Here is an 18,217-nt window from a genome sequence, read left to right as displayed (position 1 = left end):
TTGCCGGAAAATGCAGATTGAGTCAATTATATTTTGATAATTAAACATTTATGCAGCTCGATTCCGAAAAAAAAAATAACTTAGTGCTAAAAGTTGTTGATGTTGCTAAGGTTGCTATAGTGCCATGCATGGTAACTATGCCAACAATTCCATGAAAGATCACACAACACACCAGAAGTGATCTAAGCAAACATAGTTGTTTTTTGGGCTCAATTTGCAAGGCTGTAGTTTACTGGCAGCTGAAAATTTTTTCCGGCTGAAAACTCAGTTTTATGCTCGGTTTTATGAAACAATGGAAACTCGCAGATTGAAAAGAAATTGGTAAGCGATTATATATAGCAAATATGTTTAGTAAGAGATGCTAATAGTCCATGTTTTAGCAATGAGCAAACTACTTCAAAAGGAGCTGCAGATACTGCTGAGAAACCAGCGTCTAAAAAAGGCTCCAGAAAGAACTAGAGGCGTCGCGAGCTGAAATTGAAACCCTAAGAGCAAAACTTCAAGAGATTACTAGTAACGCAAACCGCAGTAGTATGTTGTTAGTATCAGAGCTCGATGAACAACTCCCGCAAGCACAATCCAGTGAAATTCGTATGGAACGGCCGAATACAGCAAGTGAATCGGTTATGATGGCGTCCATGACGCATTTGTCGCTGAGTACACTGAATATTCCGGAGTGCAAGCCGTCTGATGGAGAACTCGAAGTTGACAAACAAGCCTACCTACGCTGGAAGGAAATCCTGGAAACCTCTCTCAATTTGATAAGTACGACCGATGAGCGAACGAAAATGGGGATCTTTAAGATAAAGGCCGGAGCTAGTCTGCTGGAGATCTTCCAAAGCACAATCACGGCCACGGGCATGCCGGATCAACTCACGTTTCCGTATTCGAATGCTATCGCTCGTCTGGATGGCTACTACGGGTCCCGAGCATATTTGATGTCACAGCGGAGCAAACTGATGAACATGAGTCAATCATCGAAAGAGGACAACATACAGTTCGTTCGTCGTGTTGGCGTGGCTGCCAAGTTATGTGAATACAGCAGTGAAGAGGAAATGGAAGCGATTGCAAGAACAATCACAAAAGGAACCACAGACAGCGTCGTTCGCTCTCTAGCACACCGTAATTGGATCAAGCAAGGATCGATGAAAGACCTCATCGATATGGTTCGAGACAGCGAGATTGAGAAGATGAACGAGGAAGAGTTTCAGCGCAAGAACAGATCATCAAAACCTGCTGTTGTTGCTGCGGTTTCCCACCAATCATCAACACATCATCAAAACTTACGCGGCCAGCACCGACAGGCAGGTAATTTCAGACATTTTCGTGGTAACACAAGAGGACGGTTTGTATCAGGTCAAATGTCGTCACATGCAGTCTTTTGTTGGAGATGCCGAAGCGTATACCACCCACCGCAAGATTGTCCTTTGTCAGACAAAGTATGTCGCACCTGCAATCGTAAAGGTCATATTGCTCGTGCATGCACCGATCGGCTGCAAAGCAGACCGACAAAACGCATGGGAGAGGAAGCGAACGATAATCCCCCGCGAAAAATAGCCGCACTTTCGAAGCTTGAAGATGAAAATCCGGAGACGCCACAGGTACAGGATTCTAATATTGATGAATGAATACACATATCACACTTAGCTTACATCTGTATGATACCACAATTTTGAATTTAAATAAATATAACACTCGTTCGTTGCAATGTTTTGATATTCTTAAATGCAATCTAGCAACTATTCTGTGTGGTTTATTAATAAGCTTGCTATTGGTTTACAGGGTTGTCAAGAAGCGAATAGAAGACAGTCTGAAGCTAAGCACAGTTTAAATTCGAAGCTACTGAAAATTGACACCAATAGTATAAAATCAAGTACGTTTGAGATAGATAAGGTAGGACAGTCTTCCAACGTAGTACCAACTGAAAAAGATGCGCTGATTAGAGCTAAGGTTGCAAATGTGGAATTTTTTTCTTTATCGACTCCGGTGCGCAAGTGAATACTGTCACGAAGAATTCTTTCAATGATATTCTGTCAAGCTCTAAGGAAATATATGATCTACGATATTCGGCCGACAAACCTCTGCGAGCATACGCTTCAAGCGACGAAATAAAAGTTATTGCAACCTTCAGTGCCAATCTGTATATTTCAGAGGACCGGCCGTCAATGTTTGAGAAGTTTTACGTTGTGGATGAAGTCAGATCGCTACTAGGTTTCAATACCGCTTCGAGGTACAGTGTGCTAGCTGTTGGACTTAACGTTCCAATTATGGATGCGGAAGAGGTCTCTTGGCCATGTGAACTAGCTAACCCTCGTATTCTTTTGTTGTCAACCAAAAAGTTCCCTACGTTCAATATAGCTCCTGTCAGTCTAAGCTATAACAAAGATATCGCTCCAGCTCGGAATGTATTCACATACATTCCTCCGGCGTACAAAGATAAAACGAAGCAAATGCTGCAAGAGCTTCTATCTGCCGGAATCATCGAGAAGGTAACAGATTCAATGGATAGATCCTTCTGTTCATCTTTACTGGTTGTTCCAAAGGGGAAGGACGATATTCGTTTAGTGATTGACTTACGAGGCCCTAACAAGTGTATATTCAGAACGCCATTTAAAATGCCAACTTTTGAATCAATCCTAATGGACCTTCATGGTGCCAAATATTTCTCGACAATCGACCTCTCAAGCGCTTTTCATCATGTACCACTAGATGAAGGTTCTCGTCATTTGACAAACTTTTTCTCTGGAGATACAATGTACCGGTATTGTCGCCTTCCTTTCGGGTTATGTAACGCTCCGGATATCTTCCAAGAGATAATGCAAACAGGTATCCTAGCTGGCTGTGAAGGAACTGTTAATTATTTAGACGATGTGCTTGTGTTCGGCGCTACTCAAGAAGAACATGATGCGAATCTGAAAGAAGGTAATTTATGCATTATTTTTTAATTTGAGGCCTATTTTGTTCATAGTAGTTAATTTATTATAGTGATGCGTCGATTTGAGAACCATAACGTCGAGATTAATCAGAAGAAATGTAGGATTTCAAAATCTTCGGTGGATTTTTTGGGTTTCACGTTGTCTGAAGATGGGTGGAGCATAGAGTCCGAAAAAGTGAGTGCAATTAAGAACTTTCGAAGACCACATTCTTTGGCGGAAGTCAAGAGTTTCTTAGGTCTGATCACATTTGTCGAGAAATTCATATATCACCGAGCAGATAAAACTAAAAATCTAAGGGATTTAGCAAAATCCAACCAGTTTCATTGGAATGCCGATTTGGAAATCGAGTTCAACTATCTTAAAGATCAAGCGTTAAAAGCAGTGGAAGTTTTGGGTTACTTCTCCCGAGACGATGTCACTGAATTGTTCGTCGACGCATCGCCATATGCTCTGGGCGCTGTCCTAGTGCAGTACGATAACTCTTCCAAAGCAAGGATCATTGCATGTTCATCAAAAGCCCTTACTGAGACAGAGCAAAGATACTCCCATACGCATAAAGAGGCCTTGGCTATTGTATGGGGAATCGAAAAATTCTCAGTATACCTCACCAGTAAGATGTTCACTGTGAGATCTGATGCTGAAGCAAACGAATTTATCTTCAATGGGCAACACCGCTGCGGAAAACGAGCAATATCGAGAGCTGAAGCATGTGCCTTGCGTTTACAGCCGTATAATTTCGAGGTTAAGAGAATTCCTGGTAACATGAATATTGCGGATGCAGTTTCAAGATTGGTAACCATTAACTGCCCGTTTTGCACCTCGTTTTAGATCCAACCCGCCTCTACTGAACCGTTCGATGATACGTATGAAAAACATTTGCTATATTATCTCGACGTTGGTACAATGGAAATTTCGTGGGACGAAATCACAGTTGAATCCGAGGTAGATTCAGAATTGCAAATGGTTCGGGATGCAATAGCTTCCGGACATTGGGGACCAGGACTGCGCAGATATGAGTCAGAAGCGAAAAACCTGAGAATGTTGGGACCCATAGTGTATAAGGATAGTAGAATTGTACTTCCTGAAAAATTGCGAGCTACTGCATTGCAATCTGCACATCAAGGACATATGGGCGCAAGCTCTGTAAAACGTATCCTACGCGAATACTTTTTGGTGGCCAGGATTGGGAAAAGCAGCAGAAGCATATGTTACAAAGTGTGAAACATGTCTTTTACTATCGCGTAGAAATCCACCAATTCCACTTTCGAGTCAGGTTTTACCAAAAGGACCGTGGGAAATTATTCAAATTGATTTCTTCACAGATAAGGATTTCGGTAATGGAGAATTCTTAGTGTTAGTCGACACGTATTCTCGATATTTGTACGTGGTTGAAATGCGCAAAATTGATGCAGATGCCACGAATATTGCTTTAAATCGGATTTTCGAGGTATGGGGGTATCCATTAGCTATTCAAAGTGATAATGGACCCCCATTCCAAAGCGAAAAATTCATTAAAACGTGGGAGGACAAAGGCGTGAAAGTGTGGAAATCAATCCCTTTAAGCGCTCAATCAAATGGCGCCGTAGAACGACAAAATAGAGGAGTGAAAGAGACTCTCGCTGCATCAAAAATCGACAAAACCAATTGGAAAGCGGCGTTGAACAGATATGTGCATATGCACAATAAGGTTCGACCTCTGACTCGGCTGGGTGTGACCCCATTTGAATTACTTGTGGGATGGAAATTTCGCGGCACATTTCCACATCTCTGGGACAACAGTATAGAATTGGATCGAACTGATATTCGAGAAAAGGATGCGTTGTCTAAGTTGGAAAGCAAGCAGTATGCTGACAAGAGGCGAGGAGCAAAGCCATCAGATATTGCAGTTGGCGATATGGTCGTGATAACGAAAACAAAACGTTGCAAGAGCGATCCTATCTTCGGAGCGGAGAAATATACGGTGATTGCACGTGATGGAGCTAAAATCGTAGTGCGTAGTGATCGTGGGGTCCAGTTTTCACGCAATGTACAAGATGCAAAGAGGATATCTGATGCTTATGAGCCGATTACACCAGAATCACTTGTAGGGGAAGATCAAATGATGGATGTATGCGATGACGAAACACAAAGAAAATCAAAACGTGAATTGAAGAAACCGGCAAAATTCAAGGACATGCTGCTGTACACTATATATGAATAATTACACGGGAACTTACAACTTGATTGTTAAATCTGTCTTAACATTATTGAATTATAACAAACATTTATAAGAATAAATAATCGCATTATTAAAAAAAAAAAAATAGGAGTAGACATGTAGGGTAATGTGAGGAATAAGAGAAGACCCATTCATTAGCTTAAAAAATCTCTATAACAACGATATCACGATAATGATAATAAAAGAAAATTATGCACCTCTATAAATAAAAGCAATTATAAATAAGCAGGCGTGTAGAAAAGGTTTGTTTGAAAGCTCTAGATTGAAATCAGTTATTGGTCTAATCTTGGTTCGAAAAGACATCAATTGTCAATTCTCTACAGATATCATGACCGATAAGGCAGTTTTCACTCAGTAAAATCCGTCAGCTACCAGATGGCTATCGCTTGACTCAGTAGTCAAACGGAATGTTGATCGTTTTTCAAAGCTTATCATGTACTTCACGTTCTATTCGAACTGTGACAATTATTGAACTGCCCAGCGCCACCGTCGTCACCTCTACGATCCCATCCCTGGTAGAAGTCATGAACAGAATAAAAAAACATGATATAGACTTGATTGATATAAGAGATAAAAAAACAGGCAACAATATCAAAAATTTGCACCGAAATATCATTTAAATATCAAGATATGCTATGGATAAGAACAAACTAATGGCACATGATACTGATCTCTTATTATAAATAGCATAAATTGATCTCCTCATGATATTTTCATGCAAAATATTGATATTGTCGTTTGATCTTTTATACTATATATAATAGCCCTGTTTGTCTGTCCGGTGACTATAGCCAACCAGACGCAGCACGCGAGGAAATTCTCACAAAAAATAAAATATTTGACACTTCAATTCTTCAATTCTTTTTGTATCAGATGCAGAAAACAAAACCAGTTACAACCTTAGACAACCAGACACAGCATTTGATGAAAAAAATCACAGACAACAGACGTTGTAAATTTTGATTTTTTTTAATGCATGAATTAATTAACCGTTTATGTTGAAAAAAAAAAACACTTGCCACGGGCGCTACAGCGTCCCCAAATAAACTAGTCTCTTATATCAATCATGTTCATATCTCATTTTACTATCTCATCAACATTTGATATTATTCAGCTATTTTCTTCTACTCGGGATGACCTACTGCTTGTTAATAAAGTCAATCGTATTTTCCAATCGGAAAGCCCTGAGTATACGAACATGTACAGTGAAATTAAATCGCTTTATCTGATTATCCTTTCCAACATCTAGAAAGATGAATTTCTTTAAAATATCATAAACAAATGGCTTACAAAACTTTGAACAACATCTTCACGAGAAAATGAAGACCTACGTAGGGCTAGCGGCAGATAATCTGGCAGGACCTCTTGATTAACCGCTGAAGGTAACTTTCTATTCCCTCGCATGTAATTTCTATGTGGAGCTGGTGAAGCAAACAATCAAACTCTTGAATGATCCCATTCTTAAGACAGCTTGACTCATCGATCCAAAGAATTTGGAGAACATTACCAGTCTCAGTTCGATCCTGAAGAAGATTCCAAACTTTTGCGGGAGCTCAGGGGTGCAAATCTTTGCAAAACTAATCAGATCGAAGAGCAAGCCGAGACGACGAAAAGTTGCGAGAAATCGCTGGGCGGTAAACGGCGAGAAGGAAAGCTGGTATTTCCGTTATTAAGAAAGTTCATCAACATTTCTATCTCATCCCTCATCTCATCCCGGCAGCAGCTGTCAAAAGCAGGGATGCCAGGGGATATTTTCAAATGTCTTCACAGTCGAGTAAAAATGTCTTCAAATGTCTTCAATATCAAAATTACGATTATCAGTGAGAAATTTCAAAATCCAACAGATTTGTTATTTCAAGCATCTCCTTGCTTTTGAGCATTTATTTTTTTCACACTCAAATTGTTAGAATTCAAGAGAATATTCCTTCAAATTTTCACAAGTAAGGGCGGATTTTTTTAACTGAATTTCCATGTGAAGTTGCTCTGAGTTTCTTTTTTAAGAATTCCCTGGATTCGGAAGAATTTACCGTGAAATACCTGGAGAAACTTCCACAAGATTTTCTGAAGAAATTTCTGGAAGAATTTGTGAAGAAACTTCAGGATAAACTCATGATGGATTTTTCGGAAGAATTCCTAAAGAAATTTCTAAAAGGTACGGAGGAATTGCTGTTGGAACATCTAAAGGATTTTCTGAAGGAACTTCCAGATAAACTTCTAAAGGAACTTCCGGGTGATATGCTAGTTCCATTAGCATGGAACTTGCGGAGGAATTGCAGGAGAATTTTCAGGAGGAATTCCGGAGAAATTTTCTGGAGGGATTCTTCTTCTTCTTATTGGCATTACATCCCCACACTGGGACAGAGCCGCCTCGCAGCTTAGTGTTCATTAAGCACTTCCACAGTTATTAACTGCGAGGTTTCTAAGCCAGGTTACCATTTTTGCATTCGTATATCATGAGGTTAGCACGATGATACTTTTATGCCCAGGAAAATCGAGACAATTTCCAATCCGAAAATTGCCTAGACCAGCACGGGGAATCGAACCCAGCCACCCTCAGCATGGTCTTGCTTTGTAGCTGCGCGTCTTACCGCACGGCTCAGGAGACCCCGATCCGGATGAATTACTGAAGGATTTTCCCAAAGAATTCGTGAAGGATTTTTCTGAGGAATTTCTGAAGGAATTATTGAAAGGATTTGCAGTGGAGCTCCTGACGAAATTTTTGAAGAAACTTCCGGAGGAGCTTATGCACAACTTTTTGGAGGAACTTCCTGAGGTACTGTTGCAGGAATTTCCGAAAGAATTCCTGGAGAAAATAACAGAGAAATTCCGGAGTATGATTTCAAAGGTATTATTGGAGAATCTTTCGGCAACATTCTTGGAGAATCATCATCATTTTTGGAAGAATTTCCGAACGAATGCCTGCAGTAGCTTCGAGAGACATTTCTGGAAGAACTGGTGGAGGAAGTCGTGAAAGAAGCAATTTGTGTAGGAACGACTGGAGAAACGACTGGAGGTATTTCCGACGGAATTCTTCGAGGATCCTACGGAGAAATTTCTGAACGAACTTATGGAGGAGCTCCTAGAAATATTTCTTAACGAATTTCTGGGGAAATTTTCTGAAAAATCTCTGAAGGAATTTGCGGACGAATTCCTGGAGGAACTTCAGGATGAATTTCACAAAGAATTCCAGATAGGGCTTTATTGCAGAGTTTTTTAGAAGGATTCCCAGATAAAAATCTGGAAGAGTTTCCAAAAATATTTCTAGAACACATACCAAAGTAATTCAAGGAAGAATTCATCAAGAAAGTGTAACGAATTTCCCCTGAACTTTATACTGAGTCTTTAAATAAACTCTGGCGGATTTGTTTATGAAATTTCTCTGATCATCAAATCAATTACCGTGGCAATTGTGAAAAATAGCCATTCAACACCAGAACAATCTCAATTTCTTGCCGACATTCGTAAGAATACTAAAGAAAAGAAACTAAAGAAAATTTACTGAGAAAATTGAAAATAATTTCCTGTTGAAATTTAGTACTTTCTGTAAAAATGTGGTGTATGGAAAATCCGAAGAGACATCCCTAAAATTTCTAATACAAATCCGGAGTACATACCACGAAAATTTATACAAATTTCTTATGGAAATGAAAAATAATTCATTGTGGGAGTTCAGACGATTTCCCCGCAAGAACTTAGATAAAATCTTGTGAAAATTGAGATGAATCTCCGGTTTAAATTTTGGAGTAATTCCTTTATTTGCCCGTACGGAAATTATTATAAATTTCCAAGATAATTTGAAAAGAATTTTCAATTTCAATTCTCTTGATTTTTTACGAGAAATTCCCCAGAATTTTTTACGAGAAATTCCCCAGAATTTTCATGGGAAATTCTCCTTATTTCACGGGAAATTATTTTTTAAATCGAATTTGCACTAAAAATTATTTCTAAAACTCACAGAAAATTCAAAGAGTTCTTAAAAATCTATTCTAATTCTCGACGGGTATTCTGGAAATACCGATTACACAGAGAAACAGACGTCTTACTCATCGCTCCATCGTTCACCTTTTTACCGGTTGATATTTTTTTTGTAGGTGGTTAATCTGCCCCCAATGGCGCTTCGATGGATTTTGCTAGTGTTTGACTTTTGCGCACCACCGCCATTTGGTTGCGGCTTGGCCACGCTCAGTGGTTTTAGCATTGTAAGGCAATGCTTCCATGACGATGATTTTGATTGCATTTTGTTCTAAGTGAGGCGTCTGTTTCTCTGTGCCAAAAAGATCAGATGAATTATGAAGAAATTAAAAAAAATGGTTCTAGCCCAACAGTTGAATAGATTTAATCAAGTCATTGTAGAATTCTGTCTTTTTTTCCGTTTAGAAATTAGATCGGTTATTGCGTTCTGATGCAATGATCGAAATACCATTTTAAGAGACACGTCGAAAATGCCAGCGCTACCTAGGAAAATTTAAACGAATGCTGCAATCGCAAATTTTTGAACCAGCACACAACTAAAAAAAACACGCTTGACGTTTAAGTTGCAGTTATCAACCTTATCAACCGGCTAGTGTAAATGTGTTTTGGCGTTTGAGATTTTTAGCCCGGGACATTAGTTTATTATGTATAACTTTTGTAATATTTATATTCTCTGCATATAGAAGTCGCAGAATTTATAAGCTAGTAATCAAATTATATTTTCTATTCACTGGCTTATTTATTGTTTTTTTTCTCCTTTATTTAAGTGATTTTAAAATTTTAAAATTAAGTTCATCATTAGCTTATTGATTGTCTTCAAGTACCTTCAAATAGAAAGATAAGTCTTCAAATATTTTGAAAAGTCTTCAAAATGTCTTCATGAAACAAATGTCTTCAGAGAGATTCAAATGTCTTCAAATTGAAGACATGTCTTCAAATCTGGCATCCCTGGTCAAAAGGCTGTTTTGGCCGAATAACTAGCTGGCGGCCATTACCGCTCGCGGAAAAGCAATTTTGTCGCTTCTTTTTGCTAACATGCGTGCTCACCGCTTACTGCTGAAAAAATTACAAGAATCAAGAAATCAAACGTCTTTGTTCTTCACGCACAGTCTGACAGTTCCTTATGGGATTTTACTGTGGAGGAAGAGGAACAAGAAGAGGTGATTGGCGGCCATGTTTCACGCACAGTCTGACAGATAGCAATGAGATTTTGCCATAAGAGTGAGTAGAGGCATTACCTTCGTATTCGCGAATGAATATTGTAAATAGGCGAATCTATGTAAAATAAGAAACAGCAGCTTTCTTGGATTTAATAAATTAAACCCGTAAGCCCCGCCCCTTTGTGAGCTGATATAGTGTAAATATAATGTGCACTCATAACGATTAATGAAGGGGCGGGGCTAATGGGATTACTTCATTAGATATAAGAAAGCTGCTTTTCAGCGCGCGCGAGCCAGTTCGATCGGGTTTCCACAGACAACGGACCGTTCGGAGAATTATGAATTCTAAGAACCCAATGAAACTTTCTCGAAAGATTTTGAATTTGGTTATGAGATCAATCGTAAATAGCGAATTTGATAGCGCGTCGGAGGGAGATGATGTAGTGAATTTTAATGAATGGGATCACTAACAGCAACCAAACTACCACGCCAAACCCGATGCCACCGAAACAGTCCATTTTCGCAATTAACTCTTCCTTTTCTTAAAATGTTGGTCCTGAGAAGAACCGATTTTCTTTTCCCAATTCCCATTCCAATCACTAACTGCATCAAATCGCTTGTGTAAATTTGCAGCATTGCCACACTGCCACCCACTTCGCTGCATCGGATGTCGAACCGCCTTCTGTGGAATCTCGATCAAAATGGCTCGCGCGCGCCGAACAGCAGCTTTCTTGAATTTAATAAATTAAACCCGTAAGCCCCGCCCCTTTGTGAGCTGATATAGTGTAAATATAATGTGCACTCATAACGATTAATGAAGGGGCGGGGCTAATGGGATTACTTTATTAGATATAAGAAAGCTGCTTTTCCGCGCGCGCGAGCCAGTTCGATCGGGTTTCCACAGACAACGGACCGTTCGGAGAATTATGAAATTCTAAGAATCCAATGAAACTTTCTCGAAAGATTCTGAATTTGGGTATGAGATCAATCGTAAATAGCGAATTTGGTAGCGCGTCGGAGGGAGATGATGTCTGTCCAAGCGACGTTCAATAATGGGTAGTTGCTGTAGGTAGATAGTTTTCATGGATTTTATACAAAAGAAGTTGATCCGAAATAAACTTTCTTCAAAGTTCAAAACTCAATCGTAAATAGCGAATTTGATAGCGCGTCGGAGGGAGATGATGTAGTGAATTTTAATGGATGGGATCACTAACAGCAACCAAACTACCACGCCAAACCCGATGCCACCGAAACAGTCCATTTTTCGCAATTAACTCTTTCTTTTTATAAAATGTTGGTCCTGAGAAGAACCAATTTTCTATTCCCAATGTTCCTTTCCAACTAACTGACACCACAATTTGTAATAAATTTTGATAATTTGGTGCGGGATCGCCACAGTGCTATTTTTATGGTCAACCTTTTCTTCATATGAAATTCTGGTTCGTTGAGGTTGAATGATCTGCAGCAACACATCGAGCACCACCACCAATGCGATGGATTTTCTTTGAAAATGTTATTAGCGCCTCCATGATGCTGTGTCCGCTCCGCTGCAATCGCTTTGATGCGTCTGCTATGCGTGAAATCTTGTTCAAACTGAGGATTAGATCCAAACCCGCAAGTGATTGATTTTTGATGTCTGTGCTAGTGATGCATGTACGTGATTGGTTAGTTTACCTATTTCTAAACTTTTTATCAATTATCGATAATAAATAGTTGAAAATCAGTATTTCCAAAGTTTAAAGTCTATCATATTTTCGTGACGGTCCCCGATTTTCGCAATCGTAAAGTGTACCCCAATATAGAAAACACAGACGTAGTCCTACGTCAAAAGAACAAGCAGGACGGGAACAACTTCGAGCTACTTCGAGCTGCTCATTGGACAGCACTAATGCTAATTATCGGCATTAACTTTTCCTGACGAAAACTTTTGACGTAAACTACGTCTAAGGGGAAGACTCGGATACAGGGTGACAAATGAAAATTTCCAAATTCGAGACCGTCACGAAATCATGTAAGATTTTGAACTTTAATAGCGCCTTTATCTTCCGATGGATTTTTGAGATTTATATATCAATCGATTCGGAAATTCTCTACCAATTTATCAATTATATTGAAACTTTGGGAAATGAATATTAAAATAGGGTATCGGATCATTTTGGCAGCACCCTCTTTTCTTGTCCGCAAGAGTCTCGTTTCGGCCGTCGCCGTTCAGTGCGGTTGGCTTTTGGACTCTCCTTTTTGTGCGGTGTTTCGCACAAAAAGTAGAACAATGGAGCCGGACCAGTGACCGCGGTCGAAACAAATGTAACAAAAATACGTAATGTAGTGCATGGTGTATAAAAAGTGATCCAGATAGGGGCATGTTTGTGCAGGCATGAGACGATCAATTGTTATCAATGCCAATGCTCTTGCTAGTAATGCAATCAATTTATATTAAAAAACGACTTTGGAAAATGCATTTTTTTTGCAAACTGAAAACTAATAAGGCCGTTACACATCTTATATATAAAAATGAAATGGTCTGTGTTCGTATCCGCATAACTCGAAAACGGCTGGATGGATTTTTTTCATTTCTTCAGCAGAAACATTCGTTATAGTTTCCGACGGGTTTATATGATATTTCCTAATGCGAAAATTACGAGTGAAGTTGAGCAAATCGTGGAAAACTAAAATTGTGATTTGTATGCGAACTTTGCATGGGCAGTTCGGAACGCACATTCTCGCCTACTATGCAGGACAACGTCTGCCGGGTCGACTAGTATTTATTAAAAACTAGTCGACCCGGCAGACGTTGTCCTGCATAGTAGGTGGAAATGCTCGCTGTGAACTGCCCATGGGAAATTTCCATACGAATCTTAATTTTAGTTTTTCACGATTTAAACAGCTTTACTAATGATTTGCGCATGAGAAAATATCATATAAACCCGTCGGAAACTACAACGAATGTAACTGCTGAAGGAATGAATAAAATCCATCCAGCCGTTTTCGAGTTATGCGGATACGAACACAGACCATTTCATTTTTATTATATAGAAGACTAGTCGACCCAGCAGACGTTGTCCTGCATAGTAGGCGAAAATGCGCGTTGTGAACTGCCCATGAGAAATTTCCATACGATTCTTAATTTTAGTTTTTCACGATTTGCTCAACTTTACTTGAAATTTTCGCATTATCAAATATCATATAAACCCGTCGGAAACTATAACGAATGTTTCTGCTGAAGAAATGAAAAAAATCCATCCAGCCGTTTTCGAGTTATGCGGATACGAACACAGACCATTTCATTTTTATATATAAGATTATGGTCTCCGCAAAGTCAAGGGGGAGGGGGTAATCTTCTTCTTCTTCTACTGAATCGAGCGGCATGAAAATTTGAATGCAGAGGTTTTTGGGCCGGGGAAAGTTCTTAAGATGGTTAGGCTGTGAACCATTCCACTGATTCATTTAACTTTTAGTTAAAGTTTGACAGTTCGATGGTTATTTCGCCGTGGTTGAAAATAACCCTGCTCCGGAGCATGGTTAGATTTGACAGTTCAATAGTTAAACTTTGTTCCCGAGAAAATTGGCGCCGAATCCATTTCGTTCCGAATAACTATCAATATGTCGAAACTCAAATGGGTCGGCTACGGAGTTAAATTTTAACCACGATGGGAAAATAACCATCGAAGTGTCAAATTTTAACTAAAAGTTAAACGAATCGCCCGAATAGAAAATACAATAGAATTACATTAAAATATCATAAAATGACAATACATTTTATTGATGAACAATCAATTCTATTGTTCGTCTATTGTACCAATTAAATTGCCTTATTGTTGTTCCAATGAACGAACAATACAATCTATTGACAGAAAAATGTTGACAATAGAATTACAATAAATTCTATTGTAATAGCAAAAAATTGTTCGAGAAAAAAACGATTTTTTTATTGTTTCGGTAACTAACAACCCCTATTTTCTATTGTAAAACAGCCATTTACAATAGGATTTGTGGTGGAAAACAATATTCTTAATTGTTATTCTATTGTAAGCAACAATAGAGTTTATTGTAATTACAATTAAATTTATCGTATTGTTACAACAATTTCTATTGTAATTCTATTGGACTTTTTTATTCGGGCGGTGGAATGGTTCACAGTCTTAGAGACCCCTCTCCTTTTTGAACCCTGGCACTTATACAAATGAAACACCAATTTCATCATAACTCGAGATCAAGCAAATGGAAACAAATCTGGCGTGTGGAGGTTTTGGAAGAGAAGATATGTTTCTGTGGTGGTTTGCAAAATGAAAAAAAATTAAAAAAAACTCCTCGGATTTGTTGAAGAATGTTTTGAAAGTTTTCAAAATTTACCGGAAATTTTTTTTGTTGTCCCTCAAGTTGTTATTTTTGAGCAAAACAATTCGAAAGGGGGGGGGGGGGGGGGGGGCATATTAAAACAAAATATTTATATCGGCCTAATAATATTTTGTCCAATTAAATGCGCGCCTGAATCAGAAGGATTTAACTTTGATTCAAGAAGTGTGAATGCACTTAAGATATTTTTATAATACGTGGGTGCAATAATGCGGTACTTATTGTACACGACAAAAGCTTCGGAACGCATACGTTCTTAAAACGGGCTATATGATATACAATAGAGCTATCACCTTCTTGCTCCCTGATTCAAAAGTCTTGCAATGATATTAATAAAATGTTTGACATGACACATGACATGACACTCAGTGTTGGTAGAATCATACTCAAATCTGAATCATCGAGGTTTCATGCACGAGCTAACTCGCCTGCGATTCTGCATCGCGCTTGAGTTTCTCGGCCAGAATCGCATCGCTTCGCTCGCTCATCGAAAAAAGATTTCGTTCTAAAAAGCGTCAAAACGTAATCGAGGCGTATGTTTTGTTTATATATAATTATTAGTAATTGTTTTAGACGAAAAATAGTTAAATCAATGCATTCAACAATGAAGAACACGTAAATATCATGCAATGCTGCAAATTGCGATTCAAATCATGAGCAAATCTCTCGGACATGATTCTGATGGGATTTGACTCACGCATGGTTTGAATCGCCGATGAGATTTGAGATTTTGAGATTTTACCAACACTGGTGACACTGCCAGACAGTAGGAGTTAGAATGTAATAACACACACACTATCTTTTCCCGTCCGCAACGTTTACTACTCGCGCGCACCACAACCAAATTAATTGGGTTTTGGTACATGATTAACATTTTATGATTTCTAGTGATGCACGAAAAACAAGATATGCCTATGATTGGAATGTTTCTGAATAATAAATGTTGAAACCGAAAAGAGCATGCTTCCCTAGGGCTTCTTCTATTGAAATATTTCATCAAATGCTTCAAAACCCAAATGTAGGCAATTCGGATCCAAGAAAGGCATCATTACCACTGAGGACTAAATTTGGGTTTTCATATTGTCGGGCCGCCACCAAACCGGACCGCGCGATTGAGCACTCGCGCTGCGCGGCGAGTCGCGACAATTTGAAATATTTCATTAGTAGTGCGCATCATGCACGCATGGATGTACTATCATGCGCACTAATCAGAAATGAGTTGCGACGTCTGATAACTGCAGATATTTCATTTTATTGAAAACAAGTTTTCGATTTTCTACTATACACGGAATAGTAAATTTTTTAAACAATTGTCGTATCCAACAATTTTCATATCTTAAGATACGTTAGTTTTGTTCGAAACCAGTGACATAAGTAATCAAATGAATTTTCTAAAAATATTAATGCATGATGGCACTACAATCCTCAATGAACAAAACTGCCTTACGTAGTTTACGTTGGGCGGTTGTGTCTTGTACATAACCCTTCTGATTTTTTTTAGTTGAGATTTATCGAGCCTTTGGTATACCTATTTTGTGTCGAAAAATAGCACGTAAATACGTCTAATGTTTTTAAACCATGAATTAAACGAAATAAAAACAAAAACATTATATTGCTTTTTGCGTTGAAACTTTTCGTTTCGTCGTTGAATACAATGACATTTGTCTTCAGCGACTGCTTCCCCGATAGACCTTTTGTACATGTTTTTCACTCATACATAAATAATACTGTCAAAACTTGCATTTGACAATAGAAAAATCAGCTGAAAGCTCCATTTTTTGACATCGGTGCACTCACACAAACAATCGACATTAATTGTCAAAAATCAGGGTTACCAACTCTACAACTTTCCCCTTGTCGCCGAGTCTGGCGCTGAGTGCTCGGCGCGGAAACCTAAAGGTGCACTGAGCTCAAATCTCCATTATATTTTATGTGCGTTAATCATATAGAAAAGTTACGACGGGCTCTAGCTCCATTCTATGTGCAACATTTGATTTTTATTTGTAATCATTGATATTTAATAGCTGAACAGACACAATATAAAAGTCATACACGTACGATTTATTTACATTGACAATAAATTTTATTTGCAGCATCGCATAGTTGATGAGTATCACTAACGGCACATAAAATTTAAAGGTGCACAATAAAAAGATTTTCTTTTCCAAATATCAAAATGGCTGCCTGCAGACGGCTCGGAAAAAGGATTCATCAGAAGACAGAACGAGGTAAGCGAATTAGATTCATTATTAATAATATTCAATCATGACTTCTCATTTTCATTTTCCCAGCATCATATTTCTTCAATGGACGCGTGCTTCGGAAGAGCGAACGGACATGCAAACTGATTGCACTCTTGCGCTTCCATCATTTGTGCATCCGATACGGCAGCTCAGTGTTAGCGGGAATTTGTCAACGTTGCCATCAAAGCCAGCCGTCTAAAATCGTCGATCAATTCAGTCGGCCTCTAGAATTGGTTACCATTTTGGAAGAAATGTTATATTAAATGAGGGGAATGACATATTTATGCTCAATCCGGAACTTCCCGAAGAACACGGTGCACCCCACTCGAAGGGATGACAAAACTCGCTCGAAAGATATACTACCGTTTTGCGGGATGTGATCGGGATATGCCGTCTTCTCCGCGATTTTCGACTTGGAGAAGCTTATGTCATTCCTTTCGTGTTACTTTTCCGATAGTGTAGGAGATCTTGATTTAATGCTGACCATTTGTGAATAGTGCTGACACCAAACCCGGAGATTTGATTCGTATCTGAACTTGGGAGCGAACAAGTGGAACTATACAAGTTTTTCCAAGCGGAAAAATTCCAAAAACACAGCACACCCCGCAAAAAGACGACAAAACTCGCACAGGATGTGCTGTCTTCCAAACTGGATATGCAGTCTTTTTCGGAATTTTCCGGCTTGGAAAAACTTGTACCGTTACCCTTGGTAGCGAATGTGTGAGAGATATCGTATTTATTATCTGACGAATTTGTAAATTACCAATATTAAATATGTTCTATTCATGAATAAATGCATAACATTATGGATAAATGTAAAATTTTTATGTAAATTATGATTTTTATTTCGAATTATAAAACAAAAACAGGAAACAGAATCTATTTAGGTTTAGATGAAAGTCCTTTAAATTATATCTGCATCTGCACATAACATATATTGAAAACGTCATTTAAATTTCATTCGATATGCATTTATTTTGTATCGCACATTGCACATAAAGTTTAAAGCACAAAATAATTTCCAGTTTTATGTGCGGAACCAATAGAAAGTATTTGCAAAGCTTGATTGCAAAAATATATGTGCGTTGCACATAAAATTTAGATGGGGATTTAGCTCAGTGTGGGAATAAAATTTTGGGATTTATGCGCAATACTGATCTAAATACACTTTTAAGTAATAAAACCTGTAGTCTGAATATGGTATTAACACATTAGGGGTATTCACTGAACAGCGTAGGTTGCTGCGTATCTGTTTACAGAAATGTTTCATAGGCGATTTGAAATATGTCCCTTGTGACTGTGCGTGAAACATTTCTATAATCAGATACGCAGCAA

The 18,217-nt window shown here is 38.5% G+C and overlaps 1 protein-coding gene and 1 long non-coding RNA gene across 2 annotated transcripts; both read left to right on the top strand.

Annotated features, from left to right (window-relative positions):
* Positions 1-294: 294 nt before the first annotated feature.
* Positions 295-1,628, top strand: LOC134217763 (uncharacterized). Its single transcript, XM_062696570.1, has 2 exons — positions 295-321; positions 381-1,628. Exon 2 carries the CDS (start codon positions 534-536, stop codon positions 1,626-1,628), a length of 1,095 nt encoding a protein of 364 aa, XP_062552554.1. The 5' UTR covers positions 295-321; positions 381-533.
* Positions 1,629-16,522: 14,894 nt separating this feature from the next.
* Positions 16,523-17,704, top strand: LOC134217762 (uncharacterized). The gene is made up of 2 exons (XR_009981155.1): positions 16,523-16,867; positions 16,931-17,704. It is a non-coding gene; the product is annotated as an uncharacterized LOC134217762 (long non-coding RNA).
* The last annotated feature ends 513 nt before the right edge of the window (positions 17,705-18,217 follow it).

Source organism: Armigeres subalbatus, chromosome 2, assembly GCF_024139115.2.
Source record: "Armigeres subalbatus isolate Guangzhou_Male chromosome 2, GZ_Asu_2, whole genome shotgun sequence".
Classification (NCBI taxonomy): Eukaryota; Metazoa; Arthropoda; class Insecta; order Diptera; family Culicidae; genus Armigeres; species Armigeres subalbatus.
Note: the sequence above shows the minus strand (reverse complement) of the source record. Positions and strands in the feature narration are given on the sequence as shown.